The sequence below is a fragment of the Tiliqua scincoides genome, chromosome 1, assembly GCF_035046505.1.
Source record: "Tiliqua scincoides isolate rTilSci1 chromosome 1, rTilSci1.hap2, whole genome shotgun sequence".
Classification (NCBI taxonomy): domain Eukaryota; kingdom Metazoa; phylum Chordata; class Lepidosauria; order Squamata; family Scincidae; genus Tiliqua; species Tiliqua scincoides.
In genome coordinates this window covers 89,036,836-89,057,326 of record NC_089821.1, presented here as the reverse complement: position 1 = coordinate 89,057,326, position 20,491 = coordinate 89,036,836, and the positions used below count along the sequence as shown (strand labels likewise).

The 20,491-nt window shown below is 42.8% G+C and overlaps 1 protein-coding gene across 1 annotated transcript in view; it reads left to right on the top strand.

Annotated features, from left to right (window-relative positions):
- Nucleotides 1–20,491, top strand: part of LRP1B (LDL receptor related protein 1B) — a 796,682-nt gene that overhangs the window by 589,344 nt on the left and 186,847 nt on the right. Inside the window, exons 36-41 of the mRNA XM_066621533.1 lie at nucleotides 867–1,001; nucleotides 3,396–3,525; nucleotides 4,314–4,440; nucleotides 6,983–7,134; nucleotides 7,434–7,558; nucleotides 17,776–18,147. Coding sequence (XP_066477630.1) covers nucleotides 867–1,001; nucleotides 3,396–3,525; nucleotides 4,314–4,440; nucleotides 6,983–7,134; nucleotides 7,434–7,558; nucleotides 17,776–18,147 — 1,041 coding nt within the window. The remainder of the gene's footprint in view (nucleotides 1–866; nucleotides 1,002–3,395; nucleotides 3,526–4,313; nucleotides 4,441–6,982; nucleotides 7,135–7,433; nucleotides 7,559–17,775; nucleotides 18,148–20,491) is intronic.

Sequence of the window (20,491 nt, the reverse complement as noted above, 5' to 3'; positions counted from 1 at the left end):
TCATTTATGTGATGTGGAGAAGGCTTTTGAAGGGCCCTTTCCTTGGGGGTAATGAGGTGAATACTATCCATTTACTGTCAGGTATTCTGGGACTAGTAGGCCCAGACCCTGTTCAACTTCAAGGAACACCCACTGCTGTCTCTGACCTTTCCTTCTCCTGCCCCAAAGCTCTGTTGTAGGACACAGCTCACAAAATCAAGGTGAGTACCAGCCTATTCAAAGCAGACTGAGAGCAAATGTTAAAGCAAGGGCATTCACATTGCAAGCTTGTCTTCTTAAATGCTTGAAACATATCTGAAACTTCCTGCGAGGGTTAGAGTTGCTATTGAGCCAACAAGATGTAGTCGTAAATCCCTGCAAATAATTACTCACACAAGTTATCTAAGTAGTACAACAGATGTATATCACAACTCCTCTTTTATGAACAGGAAAATCAGAATCTGCCATTTCACTTTTCATGAAAAGGAAAATGTGAAATCATACTTGTGCTGTTAACTCTGTTCATGCAAGTAGACTAATGAGCAGCTAATTATGAAGATCGGATTGCTTCAGTAGTGACTGTACCAGTCTTTTCAGGTCTTTATATCCTGAGAGTCACATGAACAGCTCTCCCATGCAGGCATCGGCTTTCACACATTTCCAGTCACTCCTGTGACACTCCCCCTGAGGGGGTTTGGTGGGTGAGTGGGTGGCAACATTGTTCCATTAGAACTGAACCAGGTCTATGAGAGACTGACTGATTGAAATCAATTTATGGAATTAATTACAGTTTGCTTTTTGGTGTATTAGTTAAAACCAAATTTAGACAATTTATTACAGATTTGAGATTACAACCTTTCCATTTGCAAATTTTTAATATTTTATAGGAAACGATACAATCTACTGGACAGACATGGGACTCAACAAAATAAGTAGAGCTAGAAGAGACCAAACATGGAAGGAAGATATAATTACAAATGGTTTGGGGCGAGTGGAAGACATTGCAGTAGATTGGATAGCGGGTAAAAAATTACTACTACTACTACTACTACTTTTTAATTGTCTTTTTCAACACTGGTAATTTTTTTTTTTTGGCAATATTTAGTTTCTGAAGAGATTTATTTTAAAATTTACTGTTACTAACTTAGGGCGCAATCCTATCTTGCGCTGGAACAGGCAAGCCAAGAGACTTGTGCTATATCCAGCTCAGGATAGGTGCCCAAAGTGGTTCAGCAAGAGGTAAGGGGAAACTTATTAGGTAAGCCACCCTGGTCCTATTGGGTCTCCTCAGGCTTGTGCCACCTCCTGAGGCACCTCCTGTGCCACCTCCTTATGGCACCTCCTGAGGTGGCACAAGTCCGAGGAGAGCAGAGTGACTTGAAGCTGCTCCATGGTCCTCGGGAACGGGGCTTGGGACATAACTGTCAGACCACAGCCCCGCCTTCTGCTCCACCCACCCACCTTCAGGGCCACCCACCACCTTCCTTCCCCCTGCTCCAGAACACCTCCCCCCACCTCTTCCCCGCCAACCCCAGAGCCTTGCATCGGCCCAGCTCAGCTAATGCAAGGCTTAGTGCCTTCATCAGCGCGGAGGCTTATGTCAGCCTCTGCAAGCCAGCGCATCTCCGCCAACTCACAAGGAGGCGCAAACTTGCCTTACAGTGCAGTTTGGATTGTGCTGTTAGTAAAATAGTCTAAGAAACTTTATTAAGCAGAAAAAGTACTGTTTCCTTTAAAGTTATTTGTTGTCTTTTTCTGTAGAGGCCTTCGTCTTTATGCAATCACCGTAATTGATTGGTGGCAACATAAACAGGGCTTATCTGTTGTGGCGACTGGCCTGTAAACCTCCCTGTCACATCCAGGAGGTGTTCTGAGATCCACAGAAGTCACATTGAGCTTCAGCACTCCTCAAAACACATCCCTGAGGCTTCCAAGAGGCACATCTGGTTTTACAAAAAAACTGAAAGTGCATCTTGAAAGCCCCTGGGACACATTCTGAGGTGTGTGGGGCTAGCACAGCCTCCCTGCACCATGGACACTTTCGGATTTGACCAGAACTCACTTCAGGAGGTTCTCTAATCCCCCAGGAATTTCATTAACCTAGAACAGAACCACTGCAGATACCAAGGTCCCACCTGTAAGTCTATTGTTTTAGTTTACAGGTCCAACCTTGTTAGACGCAGATATTTTATACACAGATTTGACTCAACAAGAATGGCCACTGCAACTTAGAGGGAATGTGCTGATCCCTGGACAAAGGGAAAAATGCATCCCTTTAAAATCACAGTTTAAAAAAACTGCTTTTCTTACTGTTTTAGAGAGTCAGCCATGTAAGCGATCATTCCATTCTTCAGCTGAGCTAGGCAAAGGCAGGGGGTCCTTTGCATTTCTCATTGCTGACTGCCTCTCTACAACAGTAAGAAAAGCTACTTTTAAGTTACAATTGTAAAGGGATGCACTTTTAATTTTTTTCAAACTGCTTTTATTTAATACATTTTTATGGTATCAGCAGGGAGTCCCAGAATCAAACCCCTGTGGTTATCAAGGCATGGAATTATTCCATTAGGAGCAATGGAGGGGCAAGAAACCTGGAAGTGGGTCTATAAATCTATTATTCCACTGTTTTTTTATCCACTGATTTTTTTTTTATCCACTAGCAGTTCTGGAACGAAATCCCAGTGGATAACAAGGAACAACTGTATTATGAATGAAGTCAACTAGCTGGGTATAAAATTTATATTGGTGGGCACTTATAAATATTGCAGCTGTGACTTCTGAAATTCACCTCAATACTTAGTGAGTTAAACTCAGTGAGTTAAACTCAATACTTAGTGAGTTAAACAGCCGAGTCAACGAGCCTGTGGGGTGAGCTCCCATTGCTTGTCCCAACCCCTGCCAACCTAGCAGTTCGAAAGCGTGTAAAAATGCGAGTAGATAATTAGGTACCACCTCGGTGGGAAGGTAACAGCGTTCCATGCACTTATGCGTTTAGTCATGCCGGCCATTTGACCATGGAAACTGTCTACAGACAATGCCAGCTCTTCGGCTTAGAAACGGAAATGAGCCCTGCCCCTAGAGTCGCAAACGACTAGTCTTAACGCCGGGGGGAACCTTACCTTTATACTTATTTAATAAGACATTGTGTACTTCATTTTAGATTAATTATGAAATATCCTTATAACTTGTGCTTATTATTACTGATATCTTTATTGCAATAAATTATGTGTAGGAAATGTTTCTTTGTCAATTTTTTAGTTATTCTGCATTGTTTTGTTGAATTTGGGGAAAACTAAAAATGGACAAGACGTAGTTTTGAATACAATTCTTAAAAGGACTGGTGTGTGCTCCATACATTCGTTATTTCTGTAACGTACAAGTTTCCTAAGTTTCTTATTTAAATTGCATATTTCTTCCAGGTAATATATATTGGACAGATCATGGCTTCAACTTTATTGAAGTTTCTAGACTCAATGGCTCTTTTCGATATGTGGTCATTTCTCAAGGTCTGGACCAGCCGAGATCTATAGCAGTGCACCCAGAAAAAGGGTAACTTCCTTGCTATGATATGATGCCGCCAGAACTATTAATGGGTACTTCTGAAAATGTACATATTAATTATCAAATTATATGTCAGTGGAGCATGCTTGTGTGAACACAGTAATAATGGAAGTTCTGCCAATCTAGTCTGTCAACAAATGTAACATATTGGAAACTTAGACGCAAAAACTTTAATCTTGAAAATATTTTGTACATCTGTGTCTTAGAAGATACTGGAATGGATCTAAAGAATGTACATGAAAGCAAATTCCTGTGAAGAACCTTCCATGGCCCATGTTCCCCACAGCAGTTCTCAGAGCCTCCAAGTACACCCTGTTGAAAACTGTGGGGCTCCAAGAAAATGACTCTTTACACAAGCGGGAGCTCCGTTTGCTCAAGGTGTCACCATCCAATTTCGGGAAAGTCCCCTTCTGCAGTCCCTGAGTTTCAGCCACCCTGTTCCCAAAGGTTCCTCACAGAGGTATTTCAGAGGCTCTGGGGGCCATTTTCTTTATAGGAACTTCCTTCCATGCTCGCTTCTTAGGATCCGGACCAATATTTTTATTTCTAATAATTACATTTTATCATCTTTGAACATTTACATTTATTTGTTTTTATATCTACTGTATCACACATTCCCAAAGATTCAGACTGAGCAGGAACAGTATAGTTTACCAAGTATCTTTTTATCTGGTCTGTACCCTAAGTAGTTCTTTCCCCCCCAAAATGTATAAGATCCTTGCATATAGTGATGTTTCCAGCAACATAGATGTTATTACGTTGTTTCCATGTTCTAGATATTTATTCTGGACAGAATGGGGACAGGCACCCTGCATAGGCAAGGCACGTTTAGATGGATCTCAAAAGATCATTCTTGTTGACACTGGAGTTACATGGCCTAATGGAATTTCTGTTGACCATGAGGTTAGTTTTTGTGTCTTCTACTAAATAGTATGAATTCATTAAATGTTCCTGTGATGAGCCCCCTGCATCTTCCCTATTCTTCTGCATTTTGGACAGTTTTACTGCCCCAGAAGTTTCTGTGCCATCCAGCAGCTGGGATATTCCTTATAGGCAGTTGTTATCTTTTGTTTGAAATCCACTGTTACCAGATAGCTACATGGGAATGTGGATCGAGACTGCATCTTCTGTATGAGTTAGTTATGTAGCTTAGCAACAGTGTTATCTTGTCAGTTGGGTAGCAAACCTGTCTGTCTTGGTCCAAGAGGTGGGATTGAGTGTCCAGGTAGTTTCCACTCTTCCGATTAGGTTATGTGATGGCATCATTACAGCTACGTAATAAAATTTCCAAGCTTTCAGGAAGTGGAGGGCTGTTCTCTACCAGTTGCATGAGTGACACATTCTGTGGGAGGTCAGAGAGGAGCAGCCGCTAACCAAACAGCAAGTGCAAAGGACTGGGAATTCCTTGCAATGTAAGCTGCTTAGACTAAGGATTGTCTAGCTAGGATCATAAGATTTATCCTTTTTATTTTTACATGTTTGCCATAATTCCAGCTGGCTTACAAATTTCCTCCATAGTAATGAACGTGATGGAGTAGCATATTTGTTATTATATCCTTTTCATGAAAACTTTTATGATTCCCAGCCAAGTATTTTCCATCATCCTACTCAACTTTTATTACCTGATTTTCTGTTCCCATTTTGGTTAATCTCTTTTTGTTTAGACTTTTAATATAGCTAGTTATACGAGGGTCGCCCAGAAAGTAATGCACCACATTTTTTTTCTTCAACAATTATTTATTGAACACAATGAAACTTACACACAAGAAAGAATGATGTTTCTTCTACACTCCCTATTTTTCCACGTAATCTCCGTCCAGTTCTATGGCCTTCCTCCAGCAAGACACAAGGGCATGTATGTCCTGTCGGTACCACTCCTTGTTCTGGTCACGAAGCCATTTCTGCACTGTGCGAATCACCTCTTCGTCATCCTCCAAATGTCTTCCGCGAATGGCATCCTTTAATGGCCCAAACAAGTGGAAGTCTGAGGGAGCTAGGTCAGGGCTGTAGGGTGGATGGGGTAACACAGTCCAACCCTGTTTAGTGATGTGTTCCAAAGTCCTCAAACTTGTGTGAGGCCGAGCGTTATCATGTTGAATCAAACATTCACCTGGGTTGTTATGGTGCCAAAGTCGCTGGAAGCGCTTCTTGAGTTTGGTTAATGTCTTCACATAAGCTTCAGAATTAATGGTGCTGCCTCTTGGCATCACATCAATGAGTAGGACGCCCTCACAATCCCAAAACACAGTGATCATGGCCTTACCGGCGGAAGCAGTTGCTTTGAATTTTTTCTTCTGTGGAGACTGAGGATGATGCCATTCCATCGACTGTCGTTTTGTTTCGGGCTCAAAATGGTGAACCCAGGTTTCATCACCTGTCACAATCCTGGACAAGAACGCTTCCCCCTCATCTTCAAAACGTTTCAGCAACTCAGAAGAAATGTTTTTTTCTGAGAGATTTGTGGTCCACCGTAAGACAGCGTGGAACCCATCGTGCATACACTTTTGAGTAATCAAGAGCATGGATGATTGCATCCATACTTCCTTTGCTGATTGACAGCTTCAGCGCCAACTGCCTAGTCGTTATGCATCGGTCCTCGCAAATGAGCACATCAGCAAGCTGCGTCTTGTCAGGTGTGACAGTCGTGGATGGCCGCCCCGAACGCTGCAAATCTTGAAGCTCTGCCGAACTGCCTTCTAATGGCCTCACCCTCTGTGCCCAGCGACTAACCGTACTTCTGTCGACTGCAGATTCTCCATAAACTGTACACAAACGTTTGTGAATGTTCCCAACTGTTTCTTTCTCCGCAGTGAGAAATTCAATGACGACATGCTGCTTGTAACGTACATCACTTACAGATGCCATTTCGAAACACTGCTGCAGCTATGCTATCTGTCTGAAGAAACCAAAAATTTGTGTGCACGCTCCTGAAAATTCAAATAATGTATATCTAAAGTTTCGCATTCGTACCATTACTGTAGGCTGAGAAAAAAAATGTGGTGCATTACTTTCTGGGCGACCCTCACGTTTTGATCCTTGATCTGCCTGGTCCATATTCATGGGTCACATATCTTCACTTTGCAGACACACTGGGGCATTGATTTTTAATAGGAATTCTTGGGTTTCAGTGTTCTCCTGAGAGCATTTCCCCAGAAAGCCCTCCTCTCCCTGGTTTGAATAGCCTAGGACAGTGGCAGTGGATTCGGTCTACCAACGTATTTCCTTTTATTGGACAACCAGCTGAATGGGTAAAGTAGGAAGCAGGAAAGTGTGTGGGTGTGCTAACTATCAGGTGCTACTCCTCTGGGTCAGCCTGCCTTCTCCTGTGAGTCCTCTTCCGTAGCAGTTACCATATTAGAACATGCAAGTCATAATGTTTATTATTCTTCTATTTCATTAATAAAAGATGAGATAAAATGTTGTTTATTTCTCAATTGATCCTCAGGAAAATAAATTATACTGGTGTGATGCTCGAATGGACAAGATAGAAAGAATTGACCTTGAGAGTGGAAGGAATCGAGAGATTGTGCTGTCAGGGAGCAATGTGGATATGTTTTCAGTTGCAGTCTTTGGGGCTTACATCTACTGGTCTGACAGGTAATTTATTTTTCCATAAGTATTTGAGTCTCAAAATGTTATTTCTGTGCCAGATGCTTCACCCTTGTAGGATTAGCCATTCTTTAGCAAGGTCACTAAAAGGATCTCACAAAGCCATGTAATTTCCAGAGAAAAGGCAATGTGGATATTCAAAGGTAAACCATATCAATGTCATAGGCAACAAAGTGTGTTCCTTTCTTTGCCTTCTGTTAAACCAGATGTCTCTTGCATTTTAATGACTTCTTTGATTTTAATTAGTTGGAAATTGTGGGTCAGATATTTCCAACATTTTTTGACAGAGCTCATGCAAATGGGTCTATCAGACGAGGCCACAAAAATGATGCCACAGAGGCTGTGTCCATGAGGACTGGCCTAGGAATAAACTTAAAGGAAGTTAAGGTCTTCAACAGAGGACGTGAGAAAGGTAAGCATTTGCTCAAAAAGCTACCTATCACTCTATTGCTATTTCAGTCTTATTTTTTCAGTCTATTTCAGTCTTAGACTTTCAGTCTAATTTTCAGTCTTATTTTCAGTCTTATTTCAGTCTTATTTTTTTACATGAGAAGCAAAATAGCTACTTCACATTGTGAAAGAAGTTAAAAATATAGTATCTGCAAAAACAAAATAGTACTTTATATTTTAAAAACTGTAAAATTGTTGACAATTAAAGAAAAAGGACTAAATATACTTAAGTTAGCAGAAAGTTGCAGGTAGCTTTTACAATATCTAGGTCAGAAGAAGAAAAAAGATATGTGCCACACAATGTAATGAAGAACAAGAAATCCTAGACTTACCAACCTGTCTGTGAAACAAAGTTAATAAATCAGGTAGTCAGACATACCTACAAAACTGAGTGCCCAATCTGCCAACATCGATTTCAAACCCAGCTGATGCCATCTGTAATCATGAAAACAATTAATATGTAGAACTTGTCTTCTGTATAGAAATATTTCTCAAAGCAATGTTTTCACTCTGTTCTCTGAATGTTCGGAGTGTTCTCCCCTTAGAAGGCCATTATCACCTCCATTTGTCCTTGAAGCTATTTACTGTGAATAGCTGTTCTGGAAGTAAATTGCAGCTTTAGCAAGTATTTTCTGTGGGGAAATGGTTCAGAGTGAAAGGGTTAAACCCTCATCCCTATGTGCTATAGTCCCAATCCCAAGCAAAGATACCAACAGCTATTTTTTTGTGGAAGAGTTCCCAGTCTTACAGCCCAACCCTAGTCAGTTCTCTGTGTGGTGATGAAACTGAGCCATGGCACCCATTGTATCCCATGGGGGGGGGGGGGTCCAGGCTCTGTCCTCCTCCTTGGGATAAAGGAACATTCCTTTGCCTCAGGGTAAGCTTGCACCAGCCTGCTGATTCTACTTGGACCTGTGCCAGCTATATTGCTAGTGCAAGTCCAAGTGGACCCACATTGGAGGATCAAGGCCGGGAAGAGGGATAGGATATCACTGTGTGCTGTTGCCACTGATACCACTCTCCTTCCTTCTCCCATTGCCACCTCATTCCTCCCCCCATCCCCTCCCACCCCCTGTGCTAACTTACTGGTGTGGGCAGGCATCCCTGGTCTGCTGGTATATGGACCTGGCTGTTTGCTGCTTGCAGTAGTAGCCATGCTATGCCAAATGGCTTGTTGCATTTTGCTGCTGCCATAAAGGGCTTTACACCAACAGAACGAGCATTCCAGCGGCATAAAGCCTGACTAGGATTGGGTCATTAATCATGCTTCTGAACCACATTTAACTAAAGGTGTTCTTTGGTTCTTAAGCACACACTTCTTGAGATAAATATATATATCAACACAGGGATGTGGCTTTGTATACATATACACAATTATAGCAATACAAAGGCCTAGCTTGTATTCACATGCTTACGATAACTACAAAATGTAATGCTTCAATATACCATAGTCTCTTGAGATCTTCTACATTTTAAAAATAAAATAATATTGAAGGCTGTGTGTAATGCCAGACCTGTAAATAAAATGTTTCCATTTACATATAGATTTTATTAACTTTCCTTTGCTGAATTTCCTAATACACACATGCTCTCTCTCTCTCTCTCTCTCTCTCACACACACACACACACACACACACACACACACACACACACACACACACACACACACACACACACACTCACAGTGTCATGAGAAGTGATGATAGGACTTCTGGAAAGAAAGAGCAGTCTTTCCCCTTTAAGGGAATTGGGTTTGTTAGGGAAATAAGGGGTAGCTGGGTCACAGTCTTTTGGAAGTAAGGTGAAAATCATGTATGTGCAAAATTACCCTAAAAATTCCTTAAATTAAAAAGTATTGCCACTTTAAAAACTAGAACTATACTATGAGAGACACACTGGAACTGAGACCAACAGGGAACAGCAGGTTCACTTATCTGGTCTCACACCTGCTCCAGGACATACATTCATTAGGTGGAATGGTGGGTGGAATCACAGCACTATGTAATTTTTCCCCCCTCTTTGTCAAGTATGTATAGTTGAATTTGCCTATATTAAATACATTTTTGATGCAACTGTACTGTATGTCCCAGACAGTTTAGTAAGCCTTAATGTCTATTTGTTTTGGGAAGATTTATGCACCTGCACACTTTGTTTTTAGTTAATTGTACTTACCTCTAAAACTTCATAATTGCAGAAGAGAGATGATAATGGGGCTGAAGGAGAAAATGAGAGATACTCAACACTGACAGTCTGGAAAAAATATTTTATTGTATCTCAATGATTTTAATACATTTTTCAAATTTTACTAGGCTACAAATGGTTAATGTCTTTGGGAGGGGCTGTCAGTGAGCCAGGAAGACAAAGGGGAAAAAACAGGTGAAAATATTTTGAAATGTTTTCTATCTCATTTCAACTATTTTTTTTAAAGTTTTTAGGCTAGAAGTTTTTAGGTTAGAAGTAAGATATAAAAAGTGAAATTTGTTGATGTCATGACCTTTCAAGATGGGAGAAAGCAGAGACATAATTTTGTTGTATTTCAAACACCTGTTTTATCCTTTTATATGTACTGATCCTCTAAAGTGACCTTCCAGTACATATACCTAACTCTTCAGAATCAGTGAGGCCCTAAATGGTGAGAGTCTGAACTTAAGCCATTTCTGCCCAAGTTGCATACATGCAACACGGATCAAATGTGTACACCTGTAGGCTGAGCAAAAATGGGTTAAATTTCTAGATAGTGGGTCCTAATTGTATATATTTAAGACCAGGAAAGTTAAAAGCAGCAGGAGCCAAAGGTGATTTTCATTTGCAGTGAGACCTATTTAGTGAGTATAATGCCTACATTTGTAAATCATTTTTTGCTCTTATAGTGGGTTAAAGCAGCATTAAGATGAGGTAATATGGCCCCAACTATGAAACACTTAAAAGTATTTCCAAATTTATTGCCCTATCTCAGTATACATACTCTTTGAAAGGTGATATTAACCGTTATAGCCTACCTATAGCACCACTGCAAATTTAAAGTACAGGTGGAGCCTCTTTATTCGCCATATTTTTAACCGCGAATCTGATGCAATGTGGGTCCCCAGGACCTGCATGGAGCCAGACTTGGCCCCACCTGAGCCTTCCGGAGAGGACTGGAGCTCTGCTCCAGTCACCTCCAGAGGCGCTTCTGAGGCCTGTGGAGGCCGCGTGTAGCCTCCATGAGCCTCACAATGGCCTCCAGAGGTTCTAGAGAGGCACTTCCGGTTTTCAGCCAAAAACTGGAAGTGCCCTTCTAGGACTTCCAGAGGTCGTTTTGAGGCCCGTGGAGGCTGAGCACGGCCTCCAAGGGCCTCAGAACAGCTCTGGACGTGACCGAGAGACTCTGGCTGTGTTCGGAGGTGGGTGGAGCCCAAATTTCGCATGACTTGGTTCCACGCAAAATTTGGTATTTGCGTGGGCTCCAGTAACGGAAACCTGGCGAATTACGAGGCTCCACCTGTATTATGTTTCAAACATTTAATTTATTTGTATGAATGTATATTTCCATCTAAAAGCAAGAAGTTCTCACTTGCTTTAATATAATCATTTATTTAAAGTAATAGTTAATTTAATAGTTAATAAGTTGAATATGTCTCACTGGGTAATTAAATGTTCAAGGTTTACTGATGAGTAGACCGGATAGATGAGGCTCGTCAGCCTGGGAAGGCAGCTCATCGAAGAGAAGGAAACTCTGACCTCAAGCCTCCACTGTGGCTACATCCAGTTGTGGAAAAGGCTTCAGGAGTCAACCTTGAGGCAAAATCAGGAGCTGGAGTCCCTGAGGCAGTTCGCAGCTGAACACAGTCACACTGTGGCAACTCCTGCGACGCCGCTGGAACCAACCGTATTGGCTTCTGCCTTTCCATTGGACCATTCCAGCGACGTGGAGAGGGGGGATTTGCTGCATGGGTAACAGTCTATCCTTCATACCCACTTTACCCAGGCCTTGCACACTGGAGAGGACACTCCAACTTCACCATACAGCATCAGCACAACACGGGAAGCAACAGTTTACCGGTTATAAGTCTTTGCTCGATTGGTGTAGAGCGTAATGCCAGGGGCTGCTTCTGACGGTTTGAAAGATCATTCCATCTTATTGGGCAGCTACCGCCCGCCTTAAGCTGGGTAGTCCCCTGCCAGTAAGGTGCTGCCTCGCCATGGTCCGTTAACCTCATGGGGTGCGTGGGATTTAGGGTGAAAACCAACAAGTGGATCGACAACTCTGCACCAGGCAACAGTAAACAGAAAACTCCTGCCTTAAAACTGGGCACCTGGAATGCTAGGACAATGACACCTGGCTTCTCTGACGACCTGCAAGAAATAGACAACGCACGCAAAACAGCTGTCATCAACATGGAGCTGAGCAGACTGCAGATGGACATCGTCGCCCTTCAAGAGACGAGGCTGCCGGATTCAGGATCTGTCAAGGAGAGAAATTTCTCATTTTTCTGGCAGGGAAAACCACCAAACGAGACCAGGGAACATGGCGTTGGCTTTGCGGTCAGAAATACCCTACTGAAATCTATCATCCCACCTTCTGCAGGAAGTGAAAGAATTTTGTCCCTACAGCTCCACTCATCAGCAGGACTTTTCACTCTCATCAGTGCATATGCACCGACTCTGTCATCTTCAGCAGAAGCTAAAGACAAATTCTATAATGACCTAGCCACCACTATCAAGAAAATCCCAGAAAAGGAGCTATTGTTCATCCTCGGTGATTTCAATGCTAGAGTTGGTGCTGATCACAGTTCGTGGCCCACTTGCTAGGCCAGTTCGGCACTGTGAGAATGAACGAAAATGGCCAACGCCTGCTAGAGCTTTGCTGTCATCACAGTCTCTGCATCAGCAACACCTTCTTCAACACGAAGCCCCAACATAGAGTCTCTTGGAGACACCCAAGATCAAAGCACTGGCACCAGCTCAACCTGATTCTCACCAGACACTCCAGCCTTCCCAGCATCAAGATCACACACAGTTATCAGGGTGCTGCCTGCGACACTGACCACTCGCTGGTGTGCAGCAGAGTGAAACTGCAAACTAAGCGACTGTATCACACGAAAAAGGAAGAAAGACCTCGCATTGCCACCAGCAAGACCCGGGATCACGGAAAAGTGGAGGAATTTGCACGAGCACTTGAGGAATCTCTTCCAAGCCCAGCCGATGCAGATGCATCCAACAGATGGGAACATTTCAAGAATGCCATTTACAACACCGCCTTGTCCATATATGGCAAGAAGACCAACAAGACAGGAGACTGGTTTGAAGCCCACTCTGAGGAGTTGACACCAGTCATTGAGGAAAAGAGGAGAACTCTAGCAGCATACAAAGCCTGTCCCAATGAGCGCAACCTGCAGGTCCTCCGTGCTGCTCGCAGCAAAGTCCAGCAGACTGCCAGGAGATGTGCTAATGACTACTGGCTCCAGCTCTGTTCCCAGATACAGGTAGCAGCTGACACGGGGAACATCAAGGGGATGTATGACAGTATCAAGCTGGCCCTAGGTCTAACACAGAAGAAAACTGCCCCTCCGAAGTCTGCCACAGGCGAGGTCATCCAGGACCGGGTGCAGCAGAAGGAACGCTGGGTGCAGCACTACTCTGAGCTGTATTCCCGAGAAAATGCAGTAACTGAGGAAGCACTGAACAACATTGAGTGCCTGCCTGTGTTCGAGAAGCTTGACAGTGAACCAACCCTAACAGAACTTCATGTGGCCCTGGACTCTGGCAAGCCACCTGGGAAAGACAGCATCCCTGCTGAAGTCCTAAAGTGCTGCAAAGAGATCATTGCCACTGAGCTGCATGAAATCCTCTGCTGGAGAGAAGGTGGAGTACCACAGGACATGAGGGATGCAAACATTGTCACGTTGTACAAGAACAAATGCGACAGGGGTGACTGCAATAACTACTGCGGCATCTCTCTCCTTAGCGTTGTAGGAAAGCTGTTTGCCCGAGTTGCACTAAAGAGGCTCCAGGTACTTGCAGAGAGCGTTTATCCAGAATCACAGTGCGGATTCCAAGCCAACAGGACCACCACCGATATGGAATTCTCCCTTAGACAGCTGCAGGAGAAATGCAGAGAACGACAGCCACTCTTTATAGCCTTCATAGATCTCACGAAGGCTTTCGACCTGGTCAGCAGGGACGGCCTCTTCAAGATTCTCCCCAAGATCGGATGTCCACCTAGGCTCCTCAGCATCATCAGATCTTTCTACGAGGACATGAAGGGCACTGTAGTCTTTGATGGCTCAACATCAGACCCCTTTGACATCCAAAGCGGAGTGAAGCAGGGCTGTGTTCTCGCTCCGACCTTGTTTGGGATTTTCTTCGCTGTCATGCTGAAGCATGCCTTTGGAACTGTAACAGAAGGCATCTATCTCCGGACCAGATCAGATGGAAAGCTCTTTAACCTCTCCAGACTGAGAGCAAAGTCCAGCTGAAATGTCTGCGTGACTTCCTCTTTGCCGACGATGCAGCTGTCGCCGCCCACTCTGCCAAAGATCTCCAGCAGCTCATGAACTGTTTTACCAATGCCTGCCAAGACTTTGGACTGACAATCAGTGTGAAGAAAACACAGGTCATGGTTCAGGATGTGGACTCACCTCCCGGCATTACAATCTCTGCACATGAACTGGAGTTTGTCCATGACTTTGTGACTTTGGCTCAACGATCTCCGACACTCTTTCTCTCGATACCGAGCTAAACAGACGCATCGGCAAAGCAGCTACCATGTTTTCCAGACTCACAAAGAGAGTCTGGTCCAACAAGAAGCTGACGGAACATACCAAGATCCAGGTCTACAGAGTTTGCGTCTTGAGTACACTTCTGTACTGCAGCAAATCATGGGACTCTTCGCACACAACAGGAGAAGAAGCTGAACGCTTTCTACATGCGCTGCCTCTGACGCATCCTCGGTATCACCTGGCAGGACAAAGTTCCAAACAACACAGTCCTGGAATGAGCTGGAATCCCCAGTGTGTATACATTGCTGAAACAGAGACGCCTGCATTGGCTTGGTCATGTCGTGAGAATGGGCAATAGTCAGATCCCAAAGGATCTCCTCTATGGAGAACTTGTGCAGGGAAAGTGCCCTACGGGTAGACCACAGCTGCACTACAAGGATATCTGCAAGAGGGATCTGAAAGCCTTAGGAATGAACCTCAACAGATGGGAAACCTTGACCTCTGAGCATTCTGCTTGGAGGCAGGCTGTGCAGCATGGCCTTTCCCAGTTTGAAGAGACACTTTGCCAACAGACTGAGGCAAAGAGGCAAAGAAGGAAGGCCCATAGCCAGGGGGACAGACCAGGGACAGACTGCACTTGCTCCCAGTGTGGAAGGGATTGTCACTCCCGAATTGGCCTTTTCAGCCACACTAGACGCTGTTCCAGAACCACCATTCAGAGCGCGATACCGTAGTCTTTCGAGACTGAAGGTTGCCAACAACAATTAACAATATTGATGGCATTTGTGGAACTGAGTGGGACAAATGGAGAGGGAGACCACAGAAAGATCCATGTGTGAGAATGTTTTTTTAAAAACAAACAAACAATGACTTCTGCACATAGAGTGTCTCTGGATTGTGCTTAATGGATTTATAACCCAGTCGCTTGGCAATTAAAGACATTAGAAACAATAGTATGATCTACAAATGCACTGTTGTGCTGAAACCACACATCTCTTCCTCCCTCCTCCTGCAAGGCATTTGAACCCCAGGAAACTACATGCATACTTCAGCTGCATGTATTACATGCATATTTACTGGCCATGGTGCTACTCCTATTCCTGATTGAGATATTTTGATGCTCAGAACATGAGTGCTCCTGGAACATCGCATTGCTAATAGTAATATTTTGGCTAAAACATTCAACTTTTCAGTAATTAACAAATAACATTTATTGCCATGTTATAAAATGTTTCATCAAAATTCATCTGAATTAGCACATTAAGCTACTTTAAAAGCATTAAAGCAGAACAGGCATTTTTATAGCCATTTGACAATCCTGGCATGGTTTATGGGCTATGTGGTATCTGAACTACCAAATATGTTTGGGGTTAGCTAGTGCTCAACGGCCTTTGGGTTGATGGGTTGGGAACATCATCACTTCTGAGCTATACTTATGCAGACTGTGCTTCTTCTATTAGCACTGTGTTAAAAGTATGGGAATGTACATGAATAAGATGTTTCCCCTGAAACTGAATCAGACACTATGTTGTAATAGTGAACAGACAAACACACAGCACATACATGAACATTTGCAAAAATTTAATAATGAGCAGTACTTGTAATATTACACACACACACACACACACACACACACACACACACACACACACACACACACAAACTCCTTTAGTTTCACATCTGCGCTGGGTGAAAGAAGGAATAACCAGATAATCAAAACTTTTTTTCCTGTTTTTCTAATGATGTATAGAAGAAAATAGAAAATGAAAATTTAGGCTTCTGTCCAAAAAAGCTGTGAGCACAAGAAGTTTTGAAAGAGATAATTTTCCAACCATTTTCTCTTTACAACAACCCTTGAGCCCCTACCCCCTTTTGAGGGTCAGGATACCTTCTGGAAATTGGCAGGGTGGGGTGCATTGACTTTAGGAGGAAGGGGGATTTCTGAAAATCCACTGGAGACCATAAGAAACAATATACAGTACCAGTTAAAGTTGAAAAACTTTATACCAGTAAAGTTGGAAAACCAAGTTTTGACAATTAATTTAGTAAGGGCGCAGTCCTAACCCACTTTCCAGCACCGGCATAAGGGCAATGCAGCTCCGAGGTAAGGGAACAAACATTCCCTTACTTTGTGGAGGTCTCCGTGAGTGCTACCCTCTATGTTTGTAAAAATCCCTTGAGGGATTTAGAAACGCCTGCCTATGTAAACCACCTTGAATATAGTCAGAGGAGTAATCTGATGACCAGAAAGGTGGTATATAAATACAAAGTTGTTATTATTATTATTATTACCCAGCTGCAGCATGCACTGCACGTCCCATTGGCACCACTATGCCAGTGCTGGAAAGTTGGTTAGGATTTGGGCCTAAGTTGGACTTCCAGTTTGAATCACTGTGAACATAGCTATTATATAGTTAAACCTTCCCCCCCCCTAAATTATGTCAATTTTATTCATTTTTAAAAAAATGAAATTCAACAAATATGACAGTATAGCTCTGTGACAAAAAAACTCAGCACAGTTCTGTTCAGGCATTTTAAAATATAGATATGTTCAATTTTTTAACAAACTGAGTCCAGACCTAATATGCACTCCTATACATTCTTACCAGGGAATAAGGCTGTAATCCTGTTCACACTTTCCTGAGAGTAAGCCCCATTGAATGAAATGGAACTTACTTCTTACGTGCTGTTTGGGCCCAATCCTAAAGGCCCATAGTGCCAGCTCTGAGCTCCAGGTGCTAGGTGCTGTAAACCTGCTGTGAAGCATATTTACAGCACTTTGGTAGGAGGGAGCACTAGTGCTGGGCCAGTGTCAGTTGGCACTGCGCCCAGCCCTGGAAAGAGGATGCCATGCAACTGCCAGAGGCGAGTCCGCTGGGTGGCAGTGCAGGCTTTTGGGGTGGGGGGAGGTGTTCTAGGTCAGGGGAGGACAGGGCAGGAGGAGGAACCAGCCTGGGAGGGGGCAGGACCAGCGGAGACCTCCTCCGCTGTTTCCTATACTCCATGTTTGGCTGAAAAGCACGACACAGAGGTTCTCATCTCCTTACTTGGGGGAAGGGTAGGTCTCTTTACCTCCTGCCGGTGTGTGGGGAGCCCTGTGGAGTGCTCTGCAATCATGAAGCCGAAAGTGGTTCGCGATCGCTATTTTCACTTTGTTCAAGCTGCAGGGAACCCTGCGGAGCGCTTTGTATTGCTCCTCAGACCCCCCCCCCAGACCCCAGCAGTAGGTAAATAAGATTTTTAAAAGCTCCCCTGCCCCCGCAGTGGCGCAGTCCTGGGGATCATGTTTCTGCCTTTTTCCCTGCTCCTGCACAGTCTTGAGAACCCCTGCTTTATGACTAAATATTTAACAAAATAATAGCTTTGATTGCTGAAAAAATAATACAGCAGTTTCATATCAAAATCTGACACAAGAAATCATGATTAAAATCAATGAAATATACTGTTGCGAAAACCACAATTATTATTTTCCCTACAGGAACCAACATTTGCGCTAAGAACAATGGTGGGTGTCAGCAACTTTGCCTGTATCGAGGAAATATGCAGAGAACATGTACTTGTGCACATGGCTACCTTGCAGAGGATGGAGTTACATGTCTGAGACATGATGGCTACTTACTTTATTCAGGAAGAACTATTTTAAAAAGTATACATCTTTCAGATGCGACTAACTTAAATTCACCAATACAACCTTATGAAAACTCAGAATATTTCAAAAACATTATAGCACTGACTTTTGACTACAGCCTGAAAGAAAAAGGAACTAACCGAATCTTCTTCAGTGACGCACACTTTGGAAACATACAACTTATTCAAGATGATTGGTCTGGGAGAAAAGTTATAGTTGAAAGTAAGTAAACTTTTCCCCCACTATTTGTTGTAAGAGTCCAGATTGAGAGAGAGAGAAAAAACAAGAATACCATTACAATAGTCTCATGCTCTAAAGCAGAGGTGTCAAACATAAGACCCATGGGCCGGAAGCAATTTCTCTAGCCCGAATTATAACTGGGTGCTCCTAGTGTGATAATTGGGCTGTCTCATATCTTGAATTTTGAACAAGATTTGTACATTTTCTCTTCTGTCATTTGCAGCTAATGAGTTTCTGTGTGAGAACAAAGTGTTATTTCTGGCCATCATCTGCTTTATGATGTCACTTCCGGCCGTCAGCAGGTGCCATGAATGCTATTCAGCCCTCTGTATGAAATGAGTATGACACCCTTGCTCTAAAGTATGACCACAATAAGTGGAACTTTAATTCTCTTACTGAATGAAATTGCAAATCAAGGATTTGTTTTTTTATTTTCTGAGGCTATTTTGTACTGATGTATTCCTGGTCTCAAATTTGTTAGCAGTGCCATTCAGCTCTGCCATTTAGCAGCCCATGGCCACCAGTGCAAAGTTTAAGAAGCTGCTTGTAGGTGGCAGCAGCCCACAGAACCTTCACCATCATCAGTGTGTAGGCTGCCAATCAGGACAGGCAGCAGGATGGGCCAGGTGTGGAAGGTTTACAGTGGTACTAGTCACATCTTATACCCCCTCCCAGACCCACACCCTTACTTAGCTCAGACCTACACAAGCTGGTTTAGCTTGAGGAGAATCACTGGAGACCAGGTGGCCTATGGAGAGCTAAATAAATAAGTTGCTTACTTGCCTTTCCTGGGCCATCTGGTCTTATGCCAGCCCATATCAGCAGTGCTCCATCAGCAGTGTTGCATGTTCTGGAGCTGACAGGGGATAGCCTGGGCTGTTCGTTAATTATTTTGCATTTCCTTCAAAATCTCAGACACATGGTGACTTTGGGAATGTGCAAATGTATTTAAAATTAATTGGCTGAATGGCAAGTGGTAAGGAATGAAAATTATTTAGTTAGTTGGTGGGTCTAAAATTTATTAACTAGAACATTTATATAACATGTTTTTAGGCTATCATCAACTAATGCTGCTGTTAAAGAGGTTTTTAAGAATAATTTGCTATCAGTAATTGCAAACACAATGGAATTTTGTGTGTGTGTTAAAATATGTCTGACATAATTATTGTTTTAATAAAGACACGAATCCTTTCCCACACATCAATGTGGGAATAATCGCCATGGCGCAGGTCATAGTAGAAAGAGTCCTTCCCCCTTGCTTTCCTCTCTGCTTGTGGATAAGGCTATATGCACAGTCGTCGTGCTAGGGCAGTTTTGGGAATGGGAAGCTTTTGCTCACCTTGCATCTCTTTGCCTGCCAACTTCCTCTGTATGGTTGAGGAATTTTTGTGGAAGGATTGTGTCCTCCATTTACTCTCAGTGTTTTTCTCACACATTAGACACTACTGAGTACTTCCAGATTTGCAGTGCTAAATACAGTGGTGTTACTGCTGCCTGTTTTGAATATAATTCTTTTTATAAATAGTAATGCCAGAATAATACATTGCTACACCCAGAGCAGACCTTTCTTGGTGCCATTTGTAGAAAGCTATATTTAGCGGCAACATTCTTCACCTACTCTTTCTTTATTCTGTCAGCTACGAAAGCATATAGTGTAACATTTCAAATAAGAAATTAATTGTTACTACCATATAATAATAATGAGCATTTTTTGAAGGGATGAACATGTTTTAGAAAGCAGTTAAATAGATATTGAATTAAGCCCTGCTTGGGATCTAAGGCTACAGCAGGAAATTCTGTTTGAACTGGCAAATCTCATTGTTATTGCATGAATGGATTATAGAGAAAGTGGTAACTAGAATTGTCCTCATTCAAAACTTATAGCCCAGTAAGTCAAAACATTTTGTTAAACAATATAGTAAGTTTAGAGGTTATATAATGGCATAGATCTCCAGTCTCATAGTATTACATAGTATTTCATAGTATCATAGAAACTGAAAGTCTCCAGTTTCATTCTTGCTTTTACCATTAACCCATTTTTGCCTAGCCCACAGGTGTACACATTTGGTCCCTGTTGCATATATGCAGCGTTGGGCAGAAATGGCTTTGAACCTGCTAGGTCTTTTTCGGCAGGTCATTTTGTCTGAGTGTTCACTCTTCATTTGCAAGAAAGAATAATCATACTGATTCCTCCCTTCCAAGGTTGCTGTAAGGATTACCACAGTAATATATGGAAAGTACTTTGAGCACACAAACATTCTATATAAGTGCTAATGACAATAATGATTTCCTCCACTGTCTGGTTTCAGCTGACAAAAACCTGTTT